The sequence below is a fragment of the Penicillium verrucosum genome (assembly GCF_028828655.1).
Source record: "Penicillium verrucosum strain IBT 35672 chromosome Unknown utg000001l_segment0_segment0, whole genome shotgun sequence".
Lineage (NCBI taxonomy): Eukaryota > Fungi > Ascomycota > Eurotiomycetes > Eurotiales > Aspergillaceae > Penicillium > Penicillium verrucosum.
The window spans coordinates 9,455,703-9,477,716 of record NW_026643210.1 but is presented as its reverse complement, the minus strand read 5'-3'; the positions used below and the strand labels follow the sequence as shown (position 1 = coordinate 9,477,716).

Here is a 22,014-nt window from a genome sequence, read left to right as displayed (position 1 = left end):
AAAGATGACATGCATGTTTGCGCGGAAAAAGGTGCATATTTGGTTGGCTTGGTCTGCCGTAAACTTTTTTTTATCGATAGCGATTTCACCCCACGAGATTGATAATTCTTCAAAACAACAACCATGGCGAAGAGCAAAAGTAAGTTGACTACGAATCTCGCATACATTGATATTTCAGTGTCTAATATTTGAACAGACCAGTCCCAGCGTTCCCGTGCAGCACGGAGGGCAGCATCCCCGAGTCTCGACCTTGACAAGTCGGTGACTTCGCTTCCCCGAGCGGAATCTCCTACCACAATAAGGCCTTCGGTTCTGGCTGACCGCGCCACTTCCGGTATCCAGAAAAAGCAGAAGAAGAATGACAAGGTTTCAAGGGCTCAGCGATTAAGGCAACAGAAGGGAATGGACCGAGCCGAGGCCGTGGTAGATCAATTGGAAATCAAGAAGGCTAAAAGTCTGGCTCGCGGCAGGACCGTCAACTCCCGAAGAGTATGAAAACAGATGGCCGTTTCATTCTGACGTACAGGTGCTGACACTGAATTAGGCTGACTGGGAAGATACCAACCGCAAAACCTCGGCTTTCAACGCTCTTCAACAAGATGATGACGACGAGGACAACGAGGACAACGAGGTTGACGAGGCGATGGCTGAAGATTCTGCACCTTCCGTGATTCCTGTCGCAAAGAACGTCTTCCAAATCGCAACTGAAGACTCCAACCCCGCAATTGACGACTCTACGACTATCGATGAAGCCGACGAGATCACCTGAACAACCCTGGAGCGGGCCTGTGTGATACATGTTGAACCTTGTTGGTGGGCTCATTTCCTTGGCCTCAGTTGATTGATCATGCGCTCGATTTCGGTGGCTGCGGGGCCAGATGCTTTAGTGCGGAGGAGTTCCAGGGTGTTAAGGTCTTTAGTCTTCTGTGCCTCTTCTCCGGCCTTCACGATCATACCGCACTTTACCCACATTTCGATTCTCTCAGCAGGGGGCAAGTGGGCGCACTTTGGCACGAATCCTGAAGCAAGTTTTGTGTTTCCAGCACCCAAAATCTCGTTGTAGAAAGGCTGTCTTGTGTGAGCGTCTATTCCAGTAGTTTAGGGTTCTCGACTGTCTTACCTCCCATCCGATTGGGGATTTCTTGAGTTTAGCGATTTCCTCCAGTTCGCCCCAGTCACGTTTAGCCACCAAAGCTCTCAATCTCAACCACCAAAATGTTTTTTCAGGCATTTTGAATTCACTTTGAATCTTGTGTGCTCTTTTACCGTAACCACCTCGGACAAGTCTGTATACGGTCTCGTTGAGACTGAGGCCAAGGAACTCACTGTGATCTGCTAAGTCTTTATCCAATGCGTCTTGCGCCTTCAAAAGCTGGGAGGCCTCGGAGACTAATTTTTGGTTTAATACCACTGTAGGTTCCTTGGAATCCGACAAGAGCCGAGATGCTAGATGGAGTTTCTCGGTTTGGCGTGTCAAGTCCGTATCGCGCAATGCTTCTGACAGTAGCACGTTAGCGCCATCAATGGGTCGATCGTCTTGGTAGAACAAGTCTTTCAGTAGCTCGATGTCATCGCCTCGTGCAGCAGTCTCCACAAGTGCGGAAGCCATTGGCCGGGTGTTGATCATTCGGAAGAAGCTTGCCAAAGGAAGCTTGCTCTTAAGATGCAGAAGCACGTAGTTCACCAAGTCATCATCGCCACTTTCGATTGCCTTATCAAGAGCAAGCTCATCTTCCTCCATGTTCAAAAGCAGAGGAACTTGTTTGCCGGCTCGTGGTTCATGATTGAGCAATTGGGTGGCTAGGTGAGATCGACCCTCGTCATAAGCAGCTTGAGCGATAACCTCAAACGAGATTCCCGGCTTTCCATCGAGTCTTTGGACAATAAGCTTGCATACAGCTTCGTCGTCAACAGTCGAGACCTTCACCTTCTGGCTTGCCCAATGAACATAGATCTTGTCTGCGGGAATCTGTAGGTATTCCGAAATCCTTATTGCAAGCAGATATTCATGCCGGCTGATTAAGCGTTCGATGAGTCCTTCCGGTGTGAGCCGCAGGTATTGTTCGTATGATAATGGCAGCCCGATCTTATAGTCTCTCAATGCTTTGAGAACGCGCAGTTTTTCGGTCATCTCAACGAACTCATCGCTATTGTAAAGTTCGAGTACGGATTTGCCAAATGATGCGGCTTTCAACAGGCGTTTCTGCCAGTAGGCGTCGAATTCATGACCCGCTGCTTTGATGCAAGTATCAACTGCTGATGGCAAACTCGATCGGATGCGCTGGATGTTCTCATCAGCCTTGGGGGATTTTTTCTCCAGTTGGTCTACCGAATCTAGTAGTACGGAAGCGGGAGAAGACGACCCAAGACGGAATATCTCTTCAGTGACACCTAGAAATTGTCAATGATAATCTGGTTGTTTCCTTGGTATGTTGACTTACTAGTGACCTTGTGCACGAATTCACATGTGTCATTAGTTATGAAACGAACTCCATCAAACTCTGATATGACATGGACGCGGCCATCGTAGTAGTATCTAGGATGATTAGATCGTGCTCGCAAGTATTACACAGAAAAGGTCCACTCACTTTGATGCGACGCCGTTGGGGCCAACAAGATGAATTTCATCTTCCCATCCAAGGATGACAGCATCGTCGCCACACCAATTCACAGTATTTGGCGGAACCCGAGACTTTGAATCATATTCGCTGAACTTGTTTTGGAAGTCATTGCTGACTACCCATAACTTTCCTTCCGCGGTGAAAAGTGCGACAAAGCGCCCTGTTGGGGACACACTGATATGTTTGAATGGACCATCTTGCAGAATCTTGTCTTCTGCCTCTGTTGAGTCGATTAAAAAGACGGTTTTGTCAACAGCTAACAGAACCTCAACAGAGCGTGAGAGTGTATGGGCTGGTGGAATTAAAGCCCATGATGATACCTCGCCTTCTGGACAAGGTGCCAAGAGTCGCGGGCGCGGCTCATCATATTTGGATACAGCGATTAGTTGGTTATTTGACAGCAATGCAACGAGGCCTGATGACCAAAACTGGCAGGCTCTCACACCATACTCTTCGGCGCCCTGTTACATTGTCAGTTTGTCCACAGTATGGATAGGGTAGGTAGTCACTAAGTCTCACATTTCCGAGAGAAAAGGATGTAAACTCGCCGTCTAATCCGAAGTAGCGTCGGACTGTTCCCTCTTCAGAGACGACCAAGAGCTCTTCCTTATCAGACCAGCCTAGTCCGCGAATAGTAGCTTGTTCCCACTGGAATGAGTTAGCACTCTTATCAGGATTCGATCATAAAGTGCAAACAAACATTTATACGATTGATTTTCTGTCCAGAGCATGAATAAACATCAATTGTGGAACGGGAGCCCTGTCCATCGCGAAGCCTGAATGGCTTGCTTTCATCGCGATAAAGCGCTGATTTCCACATTAGTTTAGATCCCTGGTTCTCCTAAAAAAGGGGACTTACCAATAGCTCCCCCGTAGGGGGCGCCCGCGACAATGTAGTTCTCTAACTCGATGTCGTCCTCGAAGATGGCGTCATAAACGGCAATTTTGCGATAAAAGCTGTCTCCAACCTTTTCCCAGTTTGCGAGTGGATTGGGTGGCATGACTGTGGATCTGATCACAGATGAGGCACTGAATCCTCTACCTAGGCAGTTGGAGGATGTTCGAGCTGTTGATCGGGAGGACGGGGTCACGCGCGCTAGACCTAATCTGATGGCTTTTGTCGCCTTAGTTATCAGGCGGAAATTCTCCACCACAATCCTCGACTTCTCTTTGATAGTTGCTGCATCTTCATTGGCCAACTTGGTGCTCTTTTCAAAACATGGACTATACAGATCTTGCTGATGTTGCTCGACAATTATCTGACCTTGAGGTAGCCATTTTATTATGCTTTGTTGCCCGCGAACATTGCTTGATCGAGACTACCAGCCACTGTATTAATGACCTCGCCAAAGAACTCGCCTTAGTATGTCAATGCCCCCGGAATCTCGCGATGATCTCTAATGAAAGACAGATCGGCTCAGCTACATTCAATCATTCATATTGCATCCTTGACTGTTCATCTGCAACATCTATTGACGACATCTTTAATGACGTTCTCACCCCGGATGCACGCGCAAACTATCGGCCATCGCGTCAGTGGTTGACCACTGAATCAGTAAGTTGATATTCCAATTGTTCGCCATAATTCCCTAACTACAAGCTAATAAAATCAGTCAAGCAAACGTTCTTCCTATAAGAGTATTGGGGATTACAGCAAATCACCCACTCCCTTCTCACAACCCAGCAGTAACGTTGTCAATATTGTAGTCGCCAAGAACTTCAATTTTGTGGATGATGATATCCAAATGCACATGCTGCAGGTATGTGTTCCAATCGACAACTCAGTAAAAACAATACTGATAAACAAATTAGTTAATGCGATCGAGGGAGTTGGTCACCGAGAGCGGGACCCTAATTGCACCCCAGGACTTCCTTTTCATCCCTCTTGTGACACGAGATTTCGATCAGCTCAAACCGCCTTTAAAACTGCACATGGTAAGTATCATCTGTACGCCCACATTTTGGCTGCTCTACTTTAGCTAATGCCGCGGTAGAATGACAATCTCTTCATTTCTCATTTCCACGGCCCAGAGGATGGGTATACTTATCTTGAAGAGAATGACTGGCTGTCAGATGGGCAAATGTCCGCTTCCTCTGTTATTCATAAGTCGAAAGGCAAGCAGCCGAAGAGTCCTACGGTCAGCCCATTGGTAAGTTTGGCGTTATTCCACTCCACTTGGATTTTACAATCACGAACTGAACATGGCGATCTAATACCGGTTGATGAACTCACAGGTGATGAAACAACTTCGGGAAACAAGTGCGTCGGTGAGCATGAATGCAGAAGTCGTTCGATACATCCAGGATATCGTTGTATTTCTGCGGCTCAGTCGTGCTGTTGCAGGTGGCGTATCTGCCAATGCAAATATTCAATTTTCTCGATTTGCACAGTAAGTCTAAACATGTCCTTGCCAAAAACCACTTACATCTAGCTCATCTAATTTATTTTACCCCACAGACTTCTAGCTCCTTTGCATGGTCTCGATTATCTGACTCCTTCCATCGTGGCCCTAGCCGCCAGGAAAGTCTTTCACCATCGCATTATTGTCACTCCCCCTGGCGAAGACCGCAGTCTGCAGTACGGAAGTGATTTACATGCGATATCTGATGTTCTCGCCGATGTGACGCCAGATTCAATACTAGATGGCGTTCTGGCGCTGGAGCCGCCTCTATGATATTTCGATGCACCTGCTTTGCTATTCTTGATTACCGCATTAGATACCCGGCTGATATAGACTAAAGTTGCGTATTTACAATACATCCAATTCGTGGCGAGTCACATCCCACCATGTCAATTTCAAGAACCTCGCCTACAGTGAAACTAGCAAGCCTCGAGCCAGGTCGGGTATATTCAGTCTATGAAGAAGACTACGTGGTCTTTCATTCTAGTTCACAGATACATTGATATTTCTAATGCTAACTTGAGGCTATACATGTAGATAATCCCACTAACTATATACACACCCGATAAACATCCTATATCCAAAATTCACCTACCAGTACTCGGCCTCAACCTTAAAAACAAGTCCGGAGGGGTATACTTCCCGTCCACACTTCCGTTTCCTGATTCATTTCGATCGGGCGTTAAGCATAAATTACCATGAACTGCGCCAGCGCGCTGTTCTCTTAATTCCTCCATGGCCTTCGAGTGCGTGCGCCACTCAGCCAAAACAACATCGATTTCGACCTTGGAGTCCCCGGCAATAGCGTCCATTTTGATGTCATTTCTGTCGTAGCCAAAGGGATCTTCCAACTGCGAGCCAATTCCTTCAATACCATAGAGTGTGAAGATAACAAGGCTTACAATGGGGATGGCCCACCATCCCATCTCATCGACCATAGCAAACGGCAACACGCAGCCAAAAAGGGCGAGGACTTGCTTTTGGTGAATCCTTGTTTAACGTCAGCAATTGAAACAAACCCATTAGGGGCATAAATCTTACAAATGAGCCACTGGGATCGGAGTCAACTTGATCGTTTCCATCCTCCCATATGCATCAGTCAAGGTATTCAACTGAGCCTGCATCTGACTAGCACCAGGCGCAGAGTACCAATCACGCTCTTCGCCGCGTTTGATAAACCCATCAATGAAGAAAGTCAACTGGAAAGGGAGACCTAGTCCCTCATCTTCATGGCCCTCAAGGCCCGCAGGTAACAGGTTGGCATATTCGGGGTTATAAAGGGTGGACGGATGCATGTTCAGAGCCTCATCAGCGGCGTTACCAAAGACCCAAGCAGCGCCCCATTCGGCGCGTAAATGATTTTTCACGGCATACGGGATAGCCATGAGAATGCGGACAGTACGCTCTATATCCTCGCGCTCTGCGGCGGTGGGTGGTCCACGCTTTGAGTTATAGCTATTTGTTGCGATTGTGCGGACGAGGTTGCGCACGCATGTGTTGAGTGCGTTCATTCCATTCCGTCCGTCCCAGAATCGATTGTAGGACGTTTGGTTGCGGAAGACAAGCATCAGACCTACAACAATAGATAAAGATGGGATCTGTTTTTGTTATGTTTAGTTGATATCTTGTCTGGTTGGTTGGGCATACATACGATCGTGCTAGGTAGACCCACAGTCTCGAATACATATGTGTCCAAGTAAACAATCAGGGCTGTAAATACAGCGTGCAGAAAGACCGGGACTAATATGGCACCATGGATTGCACCTTTGATAAAGCGGAAGACAAGTGGCCATCTGATCAATGTTAGCACATGCGGGTGACTAAAAGATACCGATTGGGTAGCTCACCTTCTTGGCTTTGTCCGCGATGACAGGCGATGGGGGTGAGTACCACGGCGTTGATGATGACCTTGTATTGTAGTGTTTTGGCGACTCAAGGTCGGAGTGGGTGGCTCGCTGAAATTTAACCTCATATTGCTTAAGGTCTAAACAGACCGAGCCTAGTTTGATCTGTGAGGCTGGTCCCTGTCTGTGGATCCCGGGAGAAGGTTGTCTTCGGCTCTTAGTATTCAATCAAGCCCTGGGGATATTGAAATCGTCAACCTTGGAGCATTCCAAGGTTGAAAGCGGGTCCAGCGACTCTTTGGTTCCGGGCCCACTTGGTAACTGTCCAAGGTTAGCGCTATCGATCACGTGGTTATATATAGAGAGCAGCCGACTATATTCATCGTAACAAGTTGGTAATCAGAATATATGCTGTAATGGGAATAATGTGCCAATTTTCTCTACGTGGATAGTCTCATCTGCCTCATAAAAAGTGTATTTCAGCCTAGATTTGACAATGAAAGTGCGCTTGCATGAGGGGGCAAATGACGTTTAGACCTCTACGGCAGCTTCGAGTTCTGACTGACAGACCTTTCGAAGCAGACATTCAGTCAGTAACAAAATGAGCGAAATACTAGTAATCACTTATCCTAGGGCAGACAAAGTTCCCGTCTCATCCCTCTCATATACGATACATCCAGATTCAAACTCCGTCTAGCAGCCCACAGCTTGGAATCCGCCTCTCGTCTCCAAACTACCTACCCCGACACTGAAGTGCAAACATGCGACACATCCTCCCTTACTGAATGTCGCAAGCTCCTGAATAAGCAACATCAGTCTACCACATAGGTCCCTCGCTCCAATCCCGAGACAGAAATCGGAGTCAACATGATCGACATCTATAATCCAAATGTTGCCAATAGTTTAGTCGCACTCAGAGATCTGGCTGAGGCCGGGGCCAGGGTTTTGGACGAGCGGGAAGCACACTATTTCGCTCAGTATCCGCTGTGCTCGACAGCCCCGGTATCTGACGCAGAGTTCATTTTGGATTATCGGGGAACATATTGGTAAGAAGATAGAGGTTCCAACTCCCTCCCACTTTTGAAGACAGTGTTGGTAAGCTTCTCAAGCTTTTATATACCGGGAACTCGGAGAGCGGCGTGTATAGTGGGGATCATGTGGATTCGGATTTGAGATGGCCGGCCTCAAAAGGGGATTTACGTCCTGATATCACAAGGGATGAGGCTGAGTGGTTGGTCTTGTTCTATAACCGGCGTGGATTGAAAGGGAATCCCAGTGTTTCGAGGTGGTTGATTGGGAGGGAGCTCACAACTGTTGATGAGTGGGTGAAGCTCCAATTGGGAGGCTAATCTTACAAGTTAGGATAGCTGTCAGGTGAAATATAGGTAAATGCTTCGGTGGCACTATATATAGGGACTCTTTTTTTTTGGTTTCACTAACGAAATAAGTGATCGTTAAACCTCCGGTTTGCTCGGCATGAAATCAATACTGTGGTGAGACTCTTGTATTACACTCCCGCCACAGCCAATAAGACCTCGAGGGGGCCATCGAGAGCCTCAAAGAGGGGTAAGGACAGACTTGGACCTAAGCATTTCACAACTTGGTTACAGCAAATAATCATGACTTCATTACTCGATCTACCATCCGAGATTCGCCTGATAATATACTCCCATTTGCTCACGCCAAATGAATATGTAAAAAGCTACCGAAAGCTGAGGGACCAATGGTCACCAGTAGTCAGTGGTCCTCTTTGCGCCCTTCCTCGACCTTATGTGAAGCGATATACACCATGTATTCTTCTCCTCAACAAAAGAATCACTACCGAAGCTCTTCATTATCTATATCGAATACCCCTCAACCTCTACGGCACTCCCAGCACATATTTTGTCATGCGTCAGATGGATATTACAGAATTCATCAGCGAGCATTATCTGCAGAGCATTCGTGTTGGTGTTCTACGGTTAAACCATGCCAACAAGCATTTTGTCCTATCACTCTTAGACATATGGGGTGCCGAGAACCGGCTAGAACGACTCGATGTATATCGGCCTAAGACCCAGCTTGACAGTCAACACTGGAAAGTTGTAGAAAGCAGGGCAAGTTATCTCGCCAAGAAACACAGGATATCCTCTGATGACCTTGCTAGCTTTGGACCTTCTCGAGTATGGTCCCGGTTGTGTTCCATGAAGTCGATGATCCGCCCAAGGTGTAAGCCTCCCAGGACTACCTAGGTATGTAGGCTGACAGGGGAAAAGCTGCGGTGCGAGTAGATGAGCCAAACCGAACATGTTATTACCTAGTTATAATCATGTTATTACCAGTTATAATTAAGAACAATCCAAAGGCCAACGAAAGAATGTTGTTGGTTCATCAGAAGTGCCTAGATTCAAAACAACAGTCCAGATCTCGAATGGGTATCAGTGGGGTTTGGGCTAGGGAATAAAGGAAGGAGAAAACAGAACGCTGGGGCGCCATGACAAATCAAATTATGTGATAAGAGGTAGACGCTATTGAACAATGCAAACGGTGTGTATGGAGTGTGCACCCGGAGAAACCAACGCAGACATGCTTCCTGGCGATGATGATATCGTAGAATGCTCAGATGATAATCCCCTACAGCAGGGTAGATGTAGATGCCAAAAAGAAGGATAAATATTTATTAAGATGCTCAAAGCCCTGGGTTTCCAGACATTAATTCGATCCGAAGCGACGTATTAGGGCATTCCTGCTCGGCCATCAAAGGCCAAAGGGCCCGAGTCATTTCGCGGAGTCAATGGGTTGTCGTCAGATGTTGGCGTGTCGGATCGTAGTTGTAAAGGGCGACCAGCCGGCACACTGAGTGGTTGCGTCGGTTGCCACCCGGGGATGTTGATAGTGGCGCTGCGGGCCAGGTCATCTGTGCTTGAGTTAGGCGCTGGTGAGGCTGAGCTTCGAGTGTCATCCGTTTGCTGGTCATCTTGTAGATGGAGGTTCTCCACATTGTTGACCATATTTTCTTCTTCGGCAAGATCTCCGAGCTGATCGGGCTGTCCTTCTGTGCCGTTTGTTTCGACGGTTGAAGGCACCTCCGTTCCGAGCTGCTCAGAAGAGTCATTAGATGTCCTGTCTTCTGTCGGTTCCTTTTCTCGTTTTTCCTCTGCATCATTCGAGTCATCGACCTCGGCGCTGAGATCGGTGAATGCACGGCAGTTGGGGCATTGGAACATTGGGTAATCGGGGGAGTGAAGCAAACGACTGATACATTTGTAATGCCAGACGTGCGCGCAGGCTGCCATGAACAAACACTGATAAGGCCGCTTCATTATAGTTAGTAAATGCAGGGTTGGTAGGAAGAAAAGAAGAAACGAACCAAGACAGAGCCAAGGCAAATCGAGCATTCACGACAACCCGAATAATCAGCCGTCTCACCCTTACCCAAGTTTTTAATAAGGCTTTCTGTGTTTTTGCTGGGATATCTGTTAGCATCACATGACAATCCGGACAATAGGTAAGATCCTACTTGAACTCGTTAGGCTGCTGCTGCCACGATCGATTACATTCAATCCGAATCCGAACGCATCGGAATATCATTTCTTCTCCCCCTCGGAAGTCGATACCCAACTGAACAATATCGCCATCTTTGATGGAGTACAGACGGGACACCATATTCGGCTGACTCAAGCGCATGTGGTTCAAAAATGTTCCCGAAGAACTACCAACATCTTTGATGTGCCACTGACCATTCACGTACAAGAACTCGCAGTGTTTCCTACTAACGACCTTGGATTTGAACCCCACGGGGGCGTCCGAGGGTTCGGTCGGGTTGGGGAGAGGCACGCCATCACGCTCCGAGTATCGACCTACACGAATAACACAGCTCTCTGATGGTAGGGTCCGGGCGACTGGGACGAAAGGTAACGAGGGCCTCGAGCTTTGGAGGGCGTCTTGGTAGGGGAAGAACCGAATGGTCGCCTTAGTCTCCGATTTTGAGGGGGTCACCTGCCCATCTGCAGGGGCGTTGGTGGGTTCACTGGTGGGTTCGCTGGTAGGTTCGGTGACATTATTTTGAACGGCGGCCGGTTCAGAGGACGAGGTGGGCTCTTGAGAGTTGTTGGCACGCTCTAACGTGCGAGGTGGCGGACGATGGACGGACGAAACGCTCCTTAGACGCGCCATAGGGTTGGATGTTTGGGCAGGGTCGTTGGAAGGTGTAGAAGCGGCAGAGTCGGTGGATGATACTTGGGTATTGAGTTCGGTACCAAAACCGAAACTCGGGGCGGGCGCAGAGGTGTAACGAGAGAGGCTTGGGTGGTCACTTTCAGGGCATGGAGCTGCAGAGTCTGTGGGAGAGGTAGAGCCAGGATTTGAGAACCAAGGAATTCGACTACTCAAACTATGCCTATACGAGTGCTGCCCACTAGGCAAGGGGGAATAGGTTCGTAAACTGAAGCGGCGCAGGCGACTAGGGCGAGGGCTGTCAGGGAGGGAGGTGGAGGCGGTGACTGAAGTAGACATGGATTCGATTTGGCGACCATGAAAGAATTCAACAATCAAATAGTGCCCAGAGATTCAAGGGATGGCACGTCACAGGTGGGATCTGCAACTGGCAACTGGGCTGATGCTATTCAATGGGGGGGTTTACCCAGGCATCATATGATTAGGATAAAGGGGGGATCTCGAGAAAGAGAGAAAATTCAAGAGAGTAGGATGAACAAAGAAGTGAAAAAGAAACCAAGAGATAAAAAGGAGGAAAGAAAAAAGAAAAAAAGGAGAGTTGGGGAAGTTTAGGCCTTTTTGATTGTATATAGTCTCTTGTCTAGTATCTGCCTTGTCTCTGTGCCTTGGATTTGCCCATTTGCCATTTGCCATTTGCCATTTGCCATCGGCTATTACCACAGTCAGCATTTTCTTGGCGGAGGTGGCTACTTCCCCGCATACTTGGAGCCCTACACTGATATATATAGAATAGTATTACTATCTAGTTATATATACAAAAGGTAAATATTTACAGAGAGAGCAACATAATGAGTAATTTATGAGAAGAACGGTATTGCCAAGTATATAGTGATATATATATAGCACTGACTCTATATGCATACTATAAAACTGACAGCTCTAGCCCAAGGCACATTTAACGTCCTTACTTCATGTATAACATAAGGCATAAGGCAGCATATATGGTCAAGTGGTCTATGCTTTCCCAATATGTACTCTAAATTCCATATTAAATCTATGTTAAATCTATGTTGAAATATAAATAAATGGTGTTATCCTATAAAATAGTCTCCTAACTAAATGAACTACTAATTAGTATATCCCTAATCTCTAGGGCTATATGGTATAACATTCCATGTGATCCACTTTAGAATGTCGATCGCCCAAAATCAACATGACCTTATCCATATGTGACTCTGCCTGGTGATCATCTGCGTCACCTGTAAAATCACAAGAGCAAAGGTGATACCTTCATTGGTATACAGTTGCACGGACCCTCGGGGGCTGAAAAGTCCACTTGAGACGGGCCGAGTAGGTAAAAGGCGTTGAACCCGATTTGAGAATAATTGAGATAGTAATATAACTATTTTAACTTATAATATATATAACTATATATATATATATATATATAAAAGTAATATATGGATATATGTTGTACAACATCCTATTGTTAACTTCTTGTACTTTAGGAGGTTTGATGCAGTTGATCTCCTTTTCTGGATTGGTCAGGTTAGAGCTCTCCCCGGGATGATGTATGTGTTGGAGCTGGTGCTGGTTAAAATGGAGAATTGTTTTTTTTAAATCCATCATTTGAAGATAATTAGGATGAATAGGAAAAAGAAGAAAAGATATAGATTGAAATACTCAATTCTATCTCAAATGTATAGATAACTAAGTAGAAAGCATTTAGTTAACTAGTTAACTAATCTCAAGTTTCTGCCTGAGGAGACTAGTTCGATCTCTCTCTCTCTCTCCCCCTCCCTTTAATGAAACGCTTGGAACTTCTTTCCTTCAAGCATCAGGAGGCTCCCCTCCAAAAGTGAACCTTTTTTTTTATCACGCGACTTTCCCTTGTGTTTCCCTCCAAAGCTTCGTCTTTATTCAACTCCCTGAATCTCGCCCCGACCGCTTGTCTTTCGTCTCTATCTTCGCCCTCACTACAAGACCGCGCCCGATGCGGGCTTGCTAGCCAGCATGAGTGGAATCGCGACTGCCTGTCTGTCTTGCTTTTCAGCAGTAGACCGATGGTGTCATATTACAGCATGTCTTGGTCCCATCGGAGCTCGTTCTCGAGACGGTATCTACGAAACGACCTTGGCCGATAACGAACGAGAAGCGGTATCAGATCTTCTGGGATACTTGGAGAATGTACGTGCTAGACAATTCATCATTCCACATCGATACCTTTCCCTTTCCTGAATCAAAGTCTGGGACTTGGTTCAACTGGTTCAACTGGGTCCCGCCATACCCCGAGCATACCGCTAACCTTCAATAAATCTACAGCGCGCGGAGACCGACTTCTTCCACGGCGAACCACTACGGGCCCTGAGTACCCTGGTTTACTCGGAAAACGTTGACCTGCAAAGAAGCGCTAGCTTGACCTTTGCTGAGATCACAGAACGAGGTGCGTATCGCCGTTCGGATGGCAATGATGCAATGGCTGACCTTCGTCTTATCTTCAGATGTGCGCGAGGTCGATCGCGATACCCTCGAACCTATCCTCTTCCTACTTCAAAGTTCAGATATCGAGGTTCAACGGGCTGCTAGTGCAGCGCTGGGCAACCTCGCCGTAAATGGTTGGTCCCTGTCACACATCTTCTTTCCCGGTTCCCACACGGTCGCTAACTCGGTGCAGCTGAGAACAAAGTCTTGATCGTCACCCTTGGGGGGCTGTCCCCCCCTGATTCGCCAGATGATGTCACCCAATGTTGAGGTACAGTGCAATGCGGTCGGATGTATAACCAATCTCGCGACGCATGAGGAGAACAAGGCCAAAATTGCTCGCTCTGGTGCTCTAGGTCCTCTTATTCGCCTGGCCAAGTCGAAGGATATGCGTGTCCAACGAAATGCGACGGGCGCACTGCTCAATATGACCCATTCGGGTAAGTGATTCCGATTGATTCATCTGGAAAAGGGCTGTTTCTCTAACATAAAGACCAGATGACAACCGACAGCAACTTGTCAATGCCGGAGCCATTCCCGTGCTCGTGCATCTCCTCTCATCCCCCGACGTTGACGTTCAGTACTACTGCACAACAGCTCTTAGCAATATCGCTGTTGACTCGACCAATCGCAAGCGACTCGCCCAAACCGAGTCGCGCCTCGTGCAATCATTAGTTCATCTTATGGATTCATCCACCCCCAAGGTCCAATGCCAAGCGGCGCTCGCCCTGCGCAATCTCGCTTCTGATGAGAAATACCAACTTGAAATCGTTCGGGCTAAGGGCCTCTCTCCACTGCTACGACTACTCCAATCCTCCTACCTTCCTCTCATCTTATCCGCCGTCGCTTGTATCCGCAACATCTCTATCCATCCTCATAATGAATCCCCTATTATCGAAGCGGGCTTCTTGAAGCCGTTGGTGGATCTCCTAGGCTCGACTGACAATGAAGAGATTCAATGTCATGCTATATCCACGCTTCGCAACCTTGCAGCTAGCTCTGACCGCAACAAAGAACTTGTTTTGCAGGCCGGAGCAGTACAGAAGTGCAAGGACTTGGTCCTCCGTGTTCCCCTTACAGTCCAATCCGAGATGACTGCTGCAATCGCTGTGCTGGCCCTCAGCGAAGAGCTGAAGCCGCACCTTCTCAACCTAGGAGTATTTGACGTCTTGATTCCTCTGACAAACTCCGAAAGCATTGAGGTGCAAGGCAATAGTGCGGCTGCTTTGGGCAATCTGTCCTCGAAAGGTATTATACTATCCCCTTAACGATCCTTGTCTTTCTGTATCTTGTCATCATCTGCTAACCAAATTGTAGTTGGCGATTATTCGATGTTCGTTCGCGACTGGGCAGACGCCAATGGTGGCATCCATGGCTACCTTCATCGCTTCCTTGCCAGTGGGGACCCAACATTCCAGCACATTGCTATCTGGACCCTCCTCCAACTACTGGAGTCCGAAGACAAGAAACTCATTGGATATATCTCTCGATCCGAAGACATCGTGCAATTGGTCAAGATTATCTCCGACAAGAATATTGAGTCGGATGAAGAAGATGCGGATGACGGTGAGGGTGAAGTCATTACGCTTGCCCGTCGCTGCCTTGAGCTGGTTGGAGCCGGTCCTAAGCAGACCCTGGTTGAAGCTTAAACCCTCTGTTTCGGTCTGATTATCCCAATGTTTTATTTTTCGGTACTGTGTCATGTCAGCCTTTCTGTGTGACTCTCTTTCTTTCCCCTACCAAGGGGTATTGTATGGACACTAAATCCACTTATTCACTTTCGTCAGCGGGCATTTGGAGTGATACGGGTTTTTCTTTTCTTTTCTTTTTTTTTTATTATCTCTGTTGTTGTTATATGTCCATGGTATTTCTGGGCCGGTGTCGCTGTCTCTGTTGTTCCAACACATACACTGTTTATTCATGCTAGATATGGGCTCTATACTTAATTGCCTGGAGACAGATGGCTTCTTCAAACTATTGGCAAGTTGTAAACGAATTATGTTCTAAGTTGTACATCTGTAGTTATGTTGTAGTCCAGGACTGAGTAGTGTGGATATAAGCTGTAATCGGAATAACATAAACCCGAGCCGTATTATAGCTCCCTAAAAAAAAGCTCCGGAAAACTCGCTGCCTTTACAAACTCCAGAACTCTTCCACCTCAAAATTGGCCCAACCCCCCAATTTTGCAACATGGCTTCTCTACCACCCATCGCTATTCCCGGGCAACGCCTCGGCCCTCTATCTACATATTCTGCAGGCCCCGGCACACACGTCCAGCAATCCTTCATCTACGCCTCCATCGCCGGTCCCGTGGTTGCAGACCCTGCACAGCCGAAGTCACAAACAAGACCAACTCTCAGAGTGTCACGAGTGATATCCTCCAAGGACCAAGCAGGTTCAAACCCAGCTGTTCCCGTTGCATCGTCAACGACGTCGAAGCCCCGCTACAACACCCTCCCCGCGGTAGACTCTATCGTTCTCGCACGAGTGACCCGTGTGCAGAAGCGACAAGCCACAGTCTCCATCCTCGTCGTTCTAGACGAATCGGCATCACAATCTCAAGACCAATCAACAGCCTCCGACAATGACAATGTCGCCTCTATCCTCACATCTGCCGCCAACCCAGAGAACCACAGCAGCAGCGACGAGCTGCGCTTCCAGGCACTTATCCGAAAGGAAGACGTACGCGCTGTTGAGAAGGACCGTGTCGCCATGGATGAGATGTTCCGTGTCGGCGATATCGTTCGTGGCTCTGTTATCTCGCTTGGCGATCAGAGCTTTTACTACCTCACTACCGCGCGCAATGATCTCGGTGTTGTCCTGGCTCGCAGTGAGGCTGGCAACATGATGTTCCCTGTTAACTGGAAGGAAATGAGAGATCCTGTCACTGGAACTAGTGAGCAGAGAAAGGTCGCTAGGCCGTTCTGAGAACATGTAATTGTTTGAACTCGGCCCCCCTCCTTGCGTGGCTTCTGGCTTTCTCTTTGAATGGCCAATGGCTTACCTCTACTGTTACCTGACCACATAGTGGTCCAACAAGCAACAACCAAACAGACTCTGCCCCCGTCCACATGTCCGTGGCAGATCTGCTCATCCCCTGAGAGCATTGTCTTTCAACCTCCGGGATTCATGGGTGTCAACAAAACCACACTCCCCAACCCTCACTGCGAGGAATGTCTTCCAAGCCCCCAAACTTGTTCCATGCTCTCAAGCAGCAGCAACCCGCTTGAGCATGACGACTTTCATGTTTACTTTCATGTTTCACGAATATGGCAAACGCCCGCCGTTTGACTCGATCCAATTACGCCAATTTGTATTCCTGGACATGTGTATTATTGACATGGATAACGATTTCAGAATAAAGATACCCAACGGAGACATGATTGAAAAATCCATGTCATTTCCGACCTTTTCCTTCGATCCTCGACTACAGTCTACCATCCTGTGGTCGCTTTCCCCCTCGCTCTTGTTTCTAAGTAGAGAGGCCTCGTCGCCACTACTCGTAGACCCTACTGGGTAACCCTCCTTAGTATACACGGTCGAGACCTATGCCATGTCGGACTGTGTTTGTCAAGTGAGGGAGATTGAAGTTTTTCTTTGAAGAACACGCGGAGGACTCTCATCTTCTGTGAACCTCCAATTATTCATCCGTCGTGTCCAAGTTCTACTCAGTGCGACTCGACAGATGTTTTCGGAGTGACATTCTCAACCCATCTATCCTACATATCCATAATAATCCTACAAAAACCAACCCAAAATGAAATGCAAATAGATCTCCCATTTTGAACTCTCCTAGAGTAAATTGTACACCGACCTTACTTCTTCAAAGTCTTCTGCTTCTCCGCATCAACCAACTTCCGTCCCTGAACAACCAACCCCTTACGACCGCGCACAGCATCCATATACCGCTTAGCAACATTCTGCTTATCGGCAAGCTCACCCAGATCCTCAAGTTCTTCCTCGGTAGCAGGCACCCAGAACGGATCCTCGTCGAGAGCCTCGAAGCCCGCGAAGATCAGTTGTGGTTGTGCGGCACCGGATGTCCGCTTGCGGATCTCCTCGGCGAATCCGAAGGACTCGGCTACGGGGAGGAGAGCAAGAATCGTGAAGAATGGCGTGCCTTCTTTCATGATTTCGGAGAGAATGCGGCCTCGGCGGCGGGTGATTACTGCGTAGACACGGCCTAGGACTTCGGCTTTTGAAGTTAAGATGGTGTGTTAGTTGTGGGTTTGTTGTTTGTTGTTTGTTGTTTGTTGTTTGTGGATGGTGGATGGTGGATGGCTTGATGTGAAGGTATACTACGTAGTAGGAAGAGAAGGGAAAGGAAAGGAATACTTACTGGTAGCTTGGATCTCGCAACTGTACATTGCGAGCATTATCCGAGGGCTCCAGTCCAGGAATCCGGCTGAGATACCTTCTCGGACCAGTCTGATTGATTCGCCTGTCAACCGGCCCATGTCAAGCTCATCGCCTGCGCTAGACTGCACAGATAGGTCCTCCAAGAATACGGCCACGCCTTGCATGGGCTCCTGGCACAGGGGCCTTGGCCCGTTGCGAGCTGGAAGGCATATGCGATCTTGTCGTTGAAGTCACGCACGAGTAGTGCTTGGTGGTTATCACCGTCGATTTGTTGCTTGGTGTCATCAACCAAACTAGAAAGGATATGTTAGATATGAACGATAGGCACAGCGATGTTTGGAACGCTATACTCACAATTTCTCGCAGGTGTTGACTGCAGTTGCGTCAATTAGAATGTTGGGGCCGACTCTCCGGGGCCCGAAAGCGGTGATTCTGTTGACGACGTCCTTCCATAGTTCCTTGTCTTCCTTGATCAACTCGTTGAACAACTTATCTAGTCCTTCGCGGAACTCCTGCTTGGAGAGAATGTGGCCTTCAGGTGCCTCGCCGGTACCGTCAACAGCAGCTTCGGCTTCCTTCTCAATCTCGGTCTTGCCTTCAGCCTCCGTTCGCTTCTCCAATTGGACCTGCTTGATAGTTCCGACTTGTTTAGTCAGGAATTCGGTCACGGCCTCTGGCATCGGAACCACGCGCAGACGCAGGGTCATTTGCTTGGACGCAGAAACCGTCACAATGGCTCCACGCCCAAGGTCCGGATTCTTGGGTGCGGCCATCTCGGGGCCATGAACAATGGTTTCACGGTAGGGAACGATAGCCTCGCCAGTCTGGATATCGCAACGTGCGAAACGCTCCCGTAGATCCGTCACACAACGCTCCAAGTGCAGTTCACCTGCTGTGAGGATAACGTGTTCACCACTGGGCAGCACTTCGTACTGCGCACAAGGATCACTCTGCTCAAGCAAGCGCAAGCCAGTGACCAGTTTGCTCAGGTCTGCTGGGTTGGTTGGTTCCAGCGCGACTCGGACGATAGGCGGCATGCTCAACGAAACACCAGCCAGGTTGATACTTCCATCCAGTCGGCTGCAGAGGGTACCTGTCTTCAAAACGTGGCCTGCAAGGCCTCCAATTCCAAATACCACACCAGCTGGTACGGACTCGAGGGGCTCGAGAGCTCTGCCCATCATCAGGTACAGATCTGTGACTATGACCTTCTTTGGCTCCGGGCTGGCGTGCGCGTGGGCTGGAGAGAACTTGGGTGGGAGGACATAGATCTCATCTCCAACCGAAAGGGTCCCGGAATAGAGTCGGGCGAAACCAATAAGATGGTCGGGATCGTCCTTCTCCACTGTCTCCACTGGCTCTTCTGGCTCCTCGGTCGTCTCGGTGATCAATGAGGTGGTTTCGAAAACTGAGGTCATGCGCTCAATGTCATCTCCCTGTCCATTACTGCGGGCTTCTGCCTGCATCTTTGCAATCTCCTCCCGCTTGCGGCGTCCAAGTTCAATGGCTTCGGCCGCAGTCATGGCGCCTCCGCTACGCTTCCTGTTAGACAGAAGCTCGCTCTCTGGGATGGCAACCATCTTGCTGACGTATGCCACGACAGGCACTTCAGGTCCTGTCTTGAAATCCACCATGGCAGTCTTGATATCGTCGGCAATGAAAGCAGCGCCGGGTGATGTTTTGATCATTTCCGGTAGTCGGGCGGCCTGCGCAGCGGGAGGACTGGGGAGATATTCAATGACGGAAACCAGTAGCGCAGTAGATAGTGGTAGCCATTGAGAGAACAGTGTATTCATAATGTTCCTAGGATCACGTCCGCGCAAGATATATACCGGGATATTAATGTTGAGCGATTTGGTGATCTTCTCCAACAACACCGGGTCACTAGTAAAGGTCAATACCAGTGTTAACACAATAGTTCCATGGGTTGCCGACTTACCCTTTGCCCTTGTCACCACCTGTGGTAGCTTGATAAGCTGCCCAAATGCTATCCAATACCAATTGAACGAACATAGGTTTCAAAGCACGTCCCTTCAGATGCTTCACGCCCAAGACGCGCTTAGTTTTAGGATCTAGATAATAATCACCCCAAAGCACTTTCTCCAGAACTGTTCGTTTGATTCCGAGTTTCTTCTCGTAAATGGCGGCGAATTGCCGGATTGTGAAAGCCCATCCATCGACGGCACTGCAGAAGATGACGTTATTTTTCTCAGGTGCGAAATAAAGATCCTCATCGTCGCGCTCCTCAAATTCAGTTCCCTCAGTAATGCTTTGTGCGGATTCATCGTCTACCGACAACTTTTTGTTTTCTTGGCCCCGAGTTGCTGCAGCGTTGATACGGTCTTCCATACGCTCACGCCACTGCAAATCTTCTTCCATGCGTTCACCCTGGTAGAAACTACCGATGACAGCATTGACCTGTTCCAACAGTCGACTAAGATGGGAGAAAGCCTCGGCGGGGCTCATCTTCAGCTCTGTTACCAAGCGGTCCATCTTGTTAATAACTAAGATCGGCTTCAACTGCTCGACCCAAGTCTGTCGCAGGACTGTCACGGTCTGACTACAGACACCCTCGACTGCGTCAACAAGCACAACTGCACCATCACAAAGACGAGATGCGGTTGAGACCTCGCTGCTGAAATCGATATGACCAGGCGAATCGATAAGGTTGATCAGATATTCCTTCTGCACTGGGTCTGCATCCGGGTTTGGACGGCGGAGCATTGAGAAGAACAATGAGATAGCGGAAGATTCCATTGTAATACCCCGAAGCTGTTCATCTGGACGAGAGTCCAGGTAGCGGATCTTACCGGCCAGCTTGGGTGAAATGATACCATTTGTGGCAATAAGACTATCCGTCAAAGATGTCTTGCCGTGATCCTAAAAAAGCAAAAAAAAAAAAAAAAGGCGATGAGTATTTCAAAATGAAGAAAATTCAATATGAATTTTTTAGACTTACAACGTGGGCTAAAATGCAGATCTGGTGGCTTGAGATTAGTATAAAGCCCTGACATCAGACAGCAGGGTGGGATGGAGGGGCACACGCACATTTCTTATGTCTTCGGGCTTCCGCTGTAAGCGGACCAGCTGGTCGACATTAACAACAGGCATCTTGACTGATACTAAGACCAAGAGCAGGTTGTTTGTAAAATGAATGAAAGGCGAACTGGATCCCGAAGGAAAAAAAAATGTTGCAAAAAAAAAAGTTGCTGATAAAGATGCGCGCCCTTGGCCCAGACCTTCAACAACTAACTTCAATTATTATTTCACTCGGACTTTTTCAGCTGGGTGAATTTATATCTTATAGACTGAATACCGACATTACTATCTATCTATTCTTCTATATGACGGCATCAACATTGGCAGTCTCTAATCTTTACGACGGTATACTGTTCTATTGACTCATTATGAGTCCTCAAAGGATTGCACTGAGTCAAATGTCCACGAACTGGAACATGACGTGAATACTTCAATTCTCAGACCTGCTAGACTATTATTCCTCGTCGAACGAGAGCTTGATCTTCTTGGACTTCTTGGACTTTTTCGAAGTTGCCTTCGGCTGGACTTCTTCAACTTCGGCCTTGTCCTCACCCACCACTTTGGCCTGTTTTCGTTTCCGCTGGCCCCCAACTTCGGTAAGATTGTTCTGTTTGCTGGTGGAAAGCACTGCTTGGGATTTGTCTTGATCGCCAGTGGAGTTGTCCTTCGCTGAGTCTCCGGCCTCGTCCTCTCCTTTCGGTCTGTTTTCACCAGCCAGTACCTTGTATTCCTCCTTGGAGATCACTTCGTTACTTTCTTCGTCAATGTAGGTAGGCTCATCGTCGTCGTCATCCTTATTGACCTTGAGTCTGGTCGGTCTTAAGGCAGGCCGCTCCAGGCGACCGGTGTTGTCTCCATGCTGGCCCCGGAGTTTCTGGAGAAATGCGGGCTGCTTTGCATCTGTATAACATATCAGAAACAACATCAGACATGTTAGACAGGTGTGAAGTGACATACCATATTCAAGCTTTGGGTTCTTAGGCATGGTGGTAATGCTGTGTTTGCTTGCTAGCTTTCATGTAAAGCTTTGTGCTTGTGCTGCCCTGTGCCTATGTTGTAGATCATTGAGAAAAATCCATTTTGTTCAATCAAAACATATAGACAGATTATCTC

The 22,014-nt window shown here is 48.0% G+C and overlaps 11 protein-coding genes across 11 annotated transcripts; 6 read left to right on the top strand and 5 right to left on the bottom strand.

Moving 5' to 3' along the window:
- Positions 1-123: 123 nt before the first annotated feature.
- Positions 124-769, top strand: N7516_003434 (Alb1 domain-containing protein; the record flags this gene model as incomplete). The annotated part of the gene is made up of 3 exons (XM_057216154.1): positions 124-139; positions 197-489; positions 545-769. 3 exons carry the CDS (start codon positions 124-126, stop codon positions 767-769), a joined length of 534 nt encoding a protein of 177 aa, XP_057078037.1.
- A 50-nt stretch (positions 770-819) lies between these two features.
- On the bottom strand, positions 820-3,622 carry vp16 (tethering complex subunit VPS16; the record flags this gene model as incomplete). The annotated part of the gene is made up of 7 exons (XM_057216153.1): positions 820-1,068; positions 1,121-2,391; positions 2,442-2,536; positions 2,589-3,082; positions 3,141-3,269; positions 3,322-3,428; positions 3,481-3,622. 7 exons carry the CDS (start codon positions 3,620-3,622, stop codon positions 820-822), a joined length of 2,487 nt encoding a protein of 828 aa, XP_057078036.1.
- A 218-nt stretch (positions 3,623-3,840) lies between these two features.
- On the top strand, positions 3,841-5,296 carry N7516_003432 (uncharacterized protein; the record flags this gene model as incomplete). Its single annotated transcript, XM_057216152.1, has 7 exons — positions 3,841-3,984; positions 4,033-4,176; positions 4,235-4,381; positions 4,434-4,556; positions 4,616-4,771; positions 4,857-5,011; positions 5,080-5,296. 7 exons carry the CDS (start codon positions 3,841-3,843, stop codon positions 5,294-5,296), a joined length of 1,086 nt encoding a protein of 361 aa, XP_057078035.1.
- Positions 5,297-5,610: 314 nt separating this feature from the next.
- On the bottom strand, positions 5,611-6,995 carry N7516_003431 (bestrophin family protein; the record flags this gene model as incomplete). Its single annotated transcript, XM_057216151.1, has 4 exons — positions 5,611-6,013; positions 6,065-6,621; positions 6,675-6,816; positions 6,871-6,995. The coding sequence occupies 4 exons, from the start codon at positions 6,993-6,995 to the stop codon at positions 5,611-5,613; spliced, it is 1,227 nt and encodes a 408-aa protein (XP_057078034.1).
- Positions 6,996-7,734: 739 nt separating this feature from the next.
- Positions 7,735-8,216, top strand: N7516_003430 (uncharacterized protein; the record flags this gene model as incomplete). The annotated part of the gene is made up of 2 exons (XM_057216150.1): positions 7,735-7,869; positions 7,926-8,216. 2 exons carry the CDS (start codon positions 7,735-7,737, stop codon positions 8,214-8,216), a joined length of 426 nt encoding a protein of 141 aa, XP_057078033.1.
- Positions 8,217-8,486: 270 nt separating this feature from the next.
- N7516_003429 (uncharacterized protein) lies at positions 8,487-9,079 on the top strand (the record flags this gene model as incomplete). The annotated part of the gene is made up of 2 exons (XM_057216149.1): positions 8,487-8,951; positions 9,014-9,079. The coding sequence occupies 2 exons, from the start codon at positions 8,487-8,489 to the stop codon at positions 9,077-9,079; spliced, it is 531 nt and encodes a 176-aa protein (XP_057078032.1).
- Positions 9,080-9,581: 502 nt separating this feature from the next.
- N7516_003428 (FHA domain protein) lies at positions 9,582-11,361 on the bottom strand (the record flags this gene model as incomplete). Its single annotated transcript, XM_057216148.1, has 3 exons — positions 9,582-10,163; positions 10,217-10,313; positions 10,367-11,361. The coding sequence occupies 3 exons, from the start codon at positions 11,359-11,361 to the stop codon at positions 9,582-9,584; spliced, it is 1,674 nt and encodes a 557-aa protein (XP_057078031.1).
- Positions 11,362-12,982: 1,621 nt separating this feature from the next.
- On the top strand, positions 12,983-15,152 carry vac8 (protein anchor VAC8; the record flags this gene model as incomplete). The annotated part of the gene is made up of 6 exons (XM_057216147.1): positions 12,983-13,209; positions 13,345-13,465; positions 13,524-13,690; positions 13,754-13,943; positions 14,002-14,751; positions 14,821-15,152. The coding sequence occupies exons 1-6, from the start codon at positions 13,036-13,038 to the stop codon at positions 15,150-15,152; spliced, it is 1,734 nt and encodes a 577-aa protein (XP_057078030.1). The 5' UTR covers positions 12,983-13,035.
- Positions 15,153-15,693: 541 nt separating this feature from the next.
- On the top strand, positions 15,694-16,431 carry N7516_003426 (exosome non-catalytic core subunit CSL4; the record flags this gene model as incomplete). Its single annotated transcript, XM_057216146.1, has 1 exon — positions 15,694-16,431. One exon carries the CDS (start codon positions 15,694-15,696, stop codon positions 16,429-16,431), a length of 738 nt encoding a protein of 245 aa, XP_057078029.1.
- Positions 16,432-17,318: 887 nt separating this feature from the next.
- On the bottom strand, positions 17,319-20,973 carry N7516_003425 (GTPase RIA1; the record flags this gene model as incomplete). Its single annotated transcript, XM_057216145.1, has 7 exons — positions 17,319-17,698; positions 17,843-18,061; positions 18,097-18,155; positions 18,217-19,746; positions 19,802-20,742; positions 20,822-20,842; positions 20,911-20,973. 7 exons carry the CDS (start codon positions 20,971-20,973, stop codon positions 17,319-17,321), a joined length of 3,213 nt encoding a protein of 1,070 aa, XP_057078028.1.
- A 382-nt stretch (positions 20,974-21,355) lies between these two features.
- Positions 21,356-21,886, bottom strand: N7516_003424 (DUF4604 domain-containing protein; the record flags this gene model as incomplete). The annotated part of the gene is made up of 2 exons (XM_057216144.1): positions 21,356-21,801; positions 21,859-21,886. The coding sequence occupies 2 exons, from the start codon at positions 21,884-21,886 to the stop codon at positions 21,356-21,358; spliced, it is 474 nt and encodes a 157-aa protein (XP_057078027.1).
- Between the last annotated feature and the right edge of the window lie 128 nt (positions 21,887-22,014).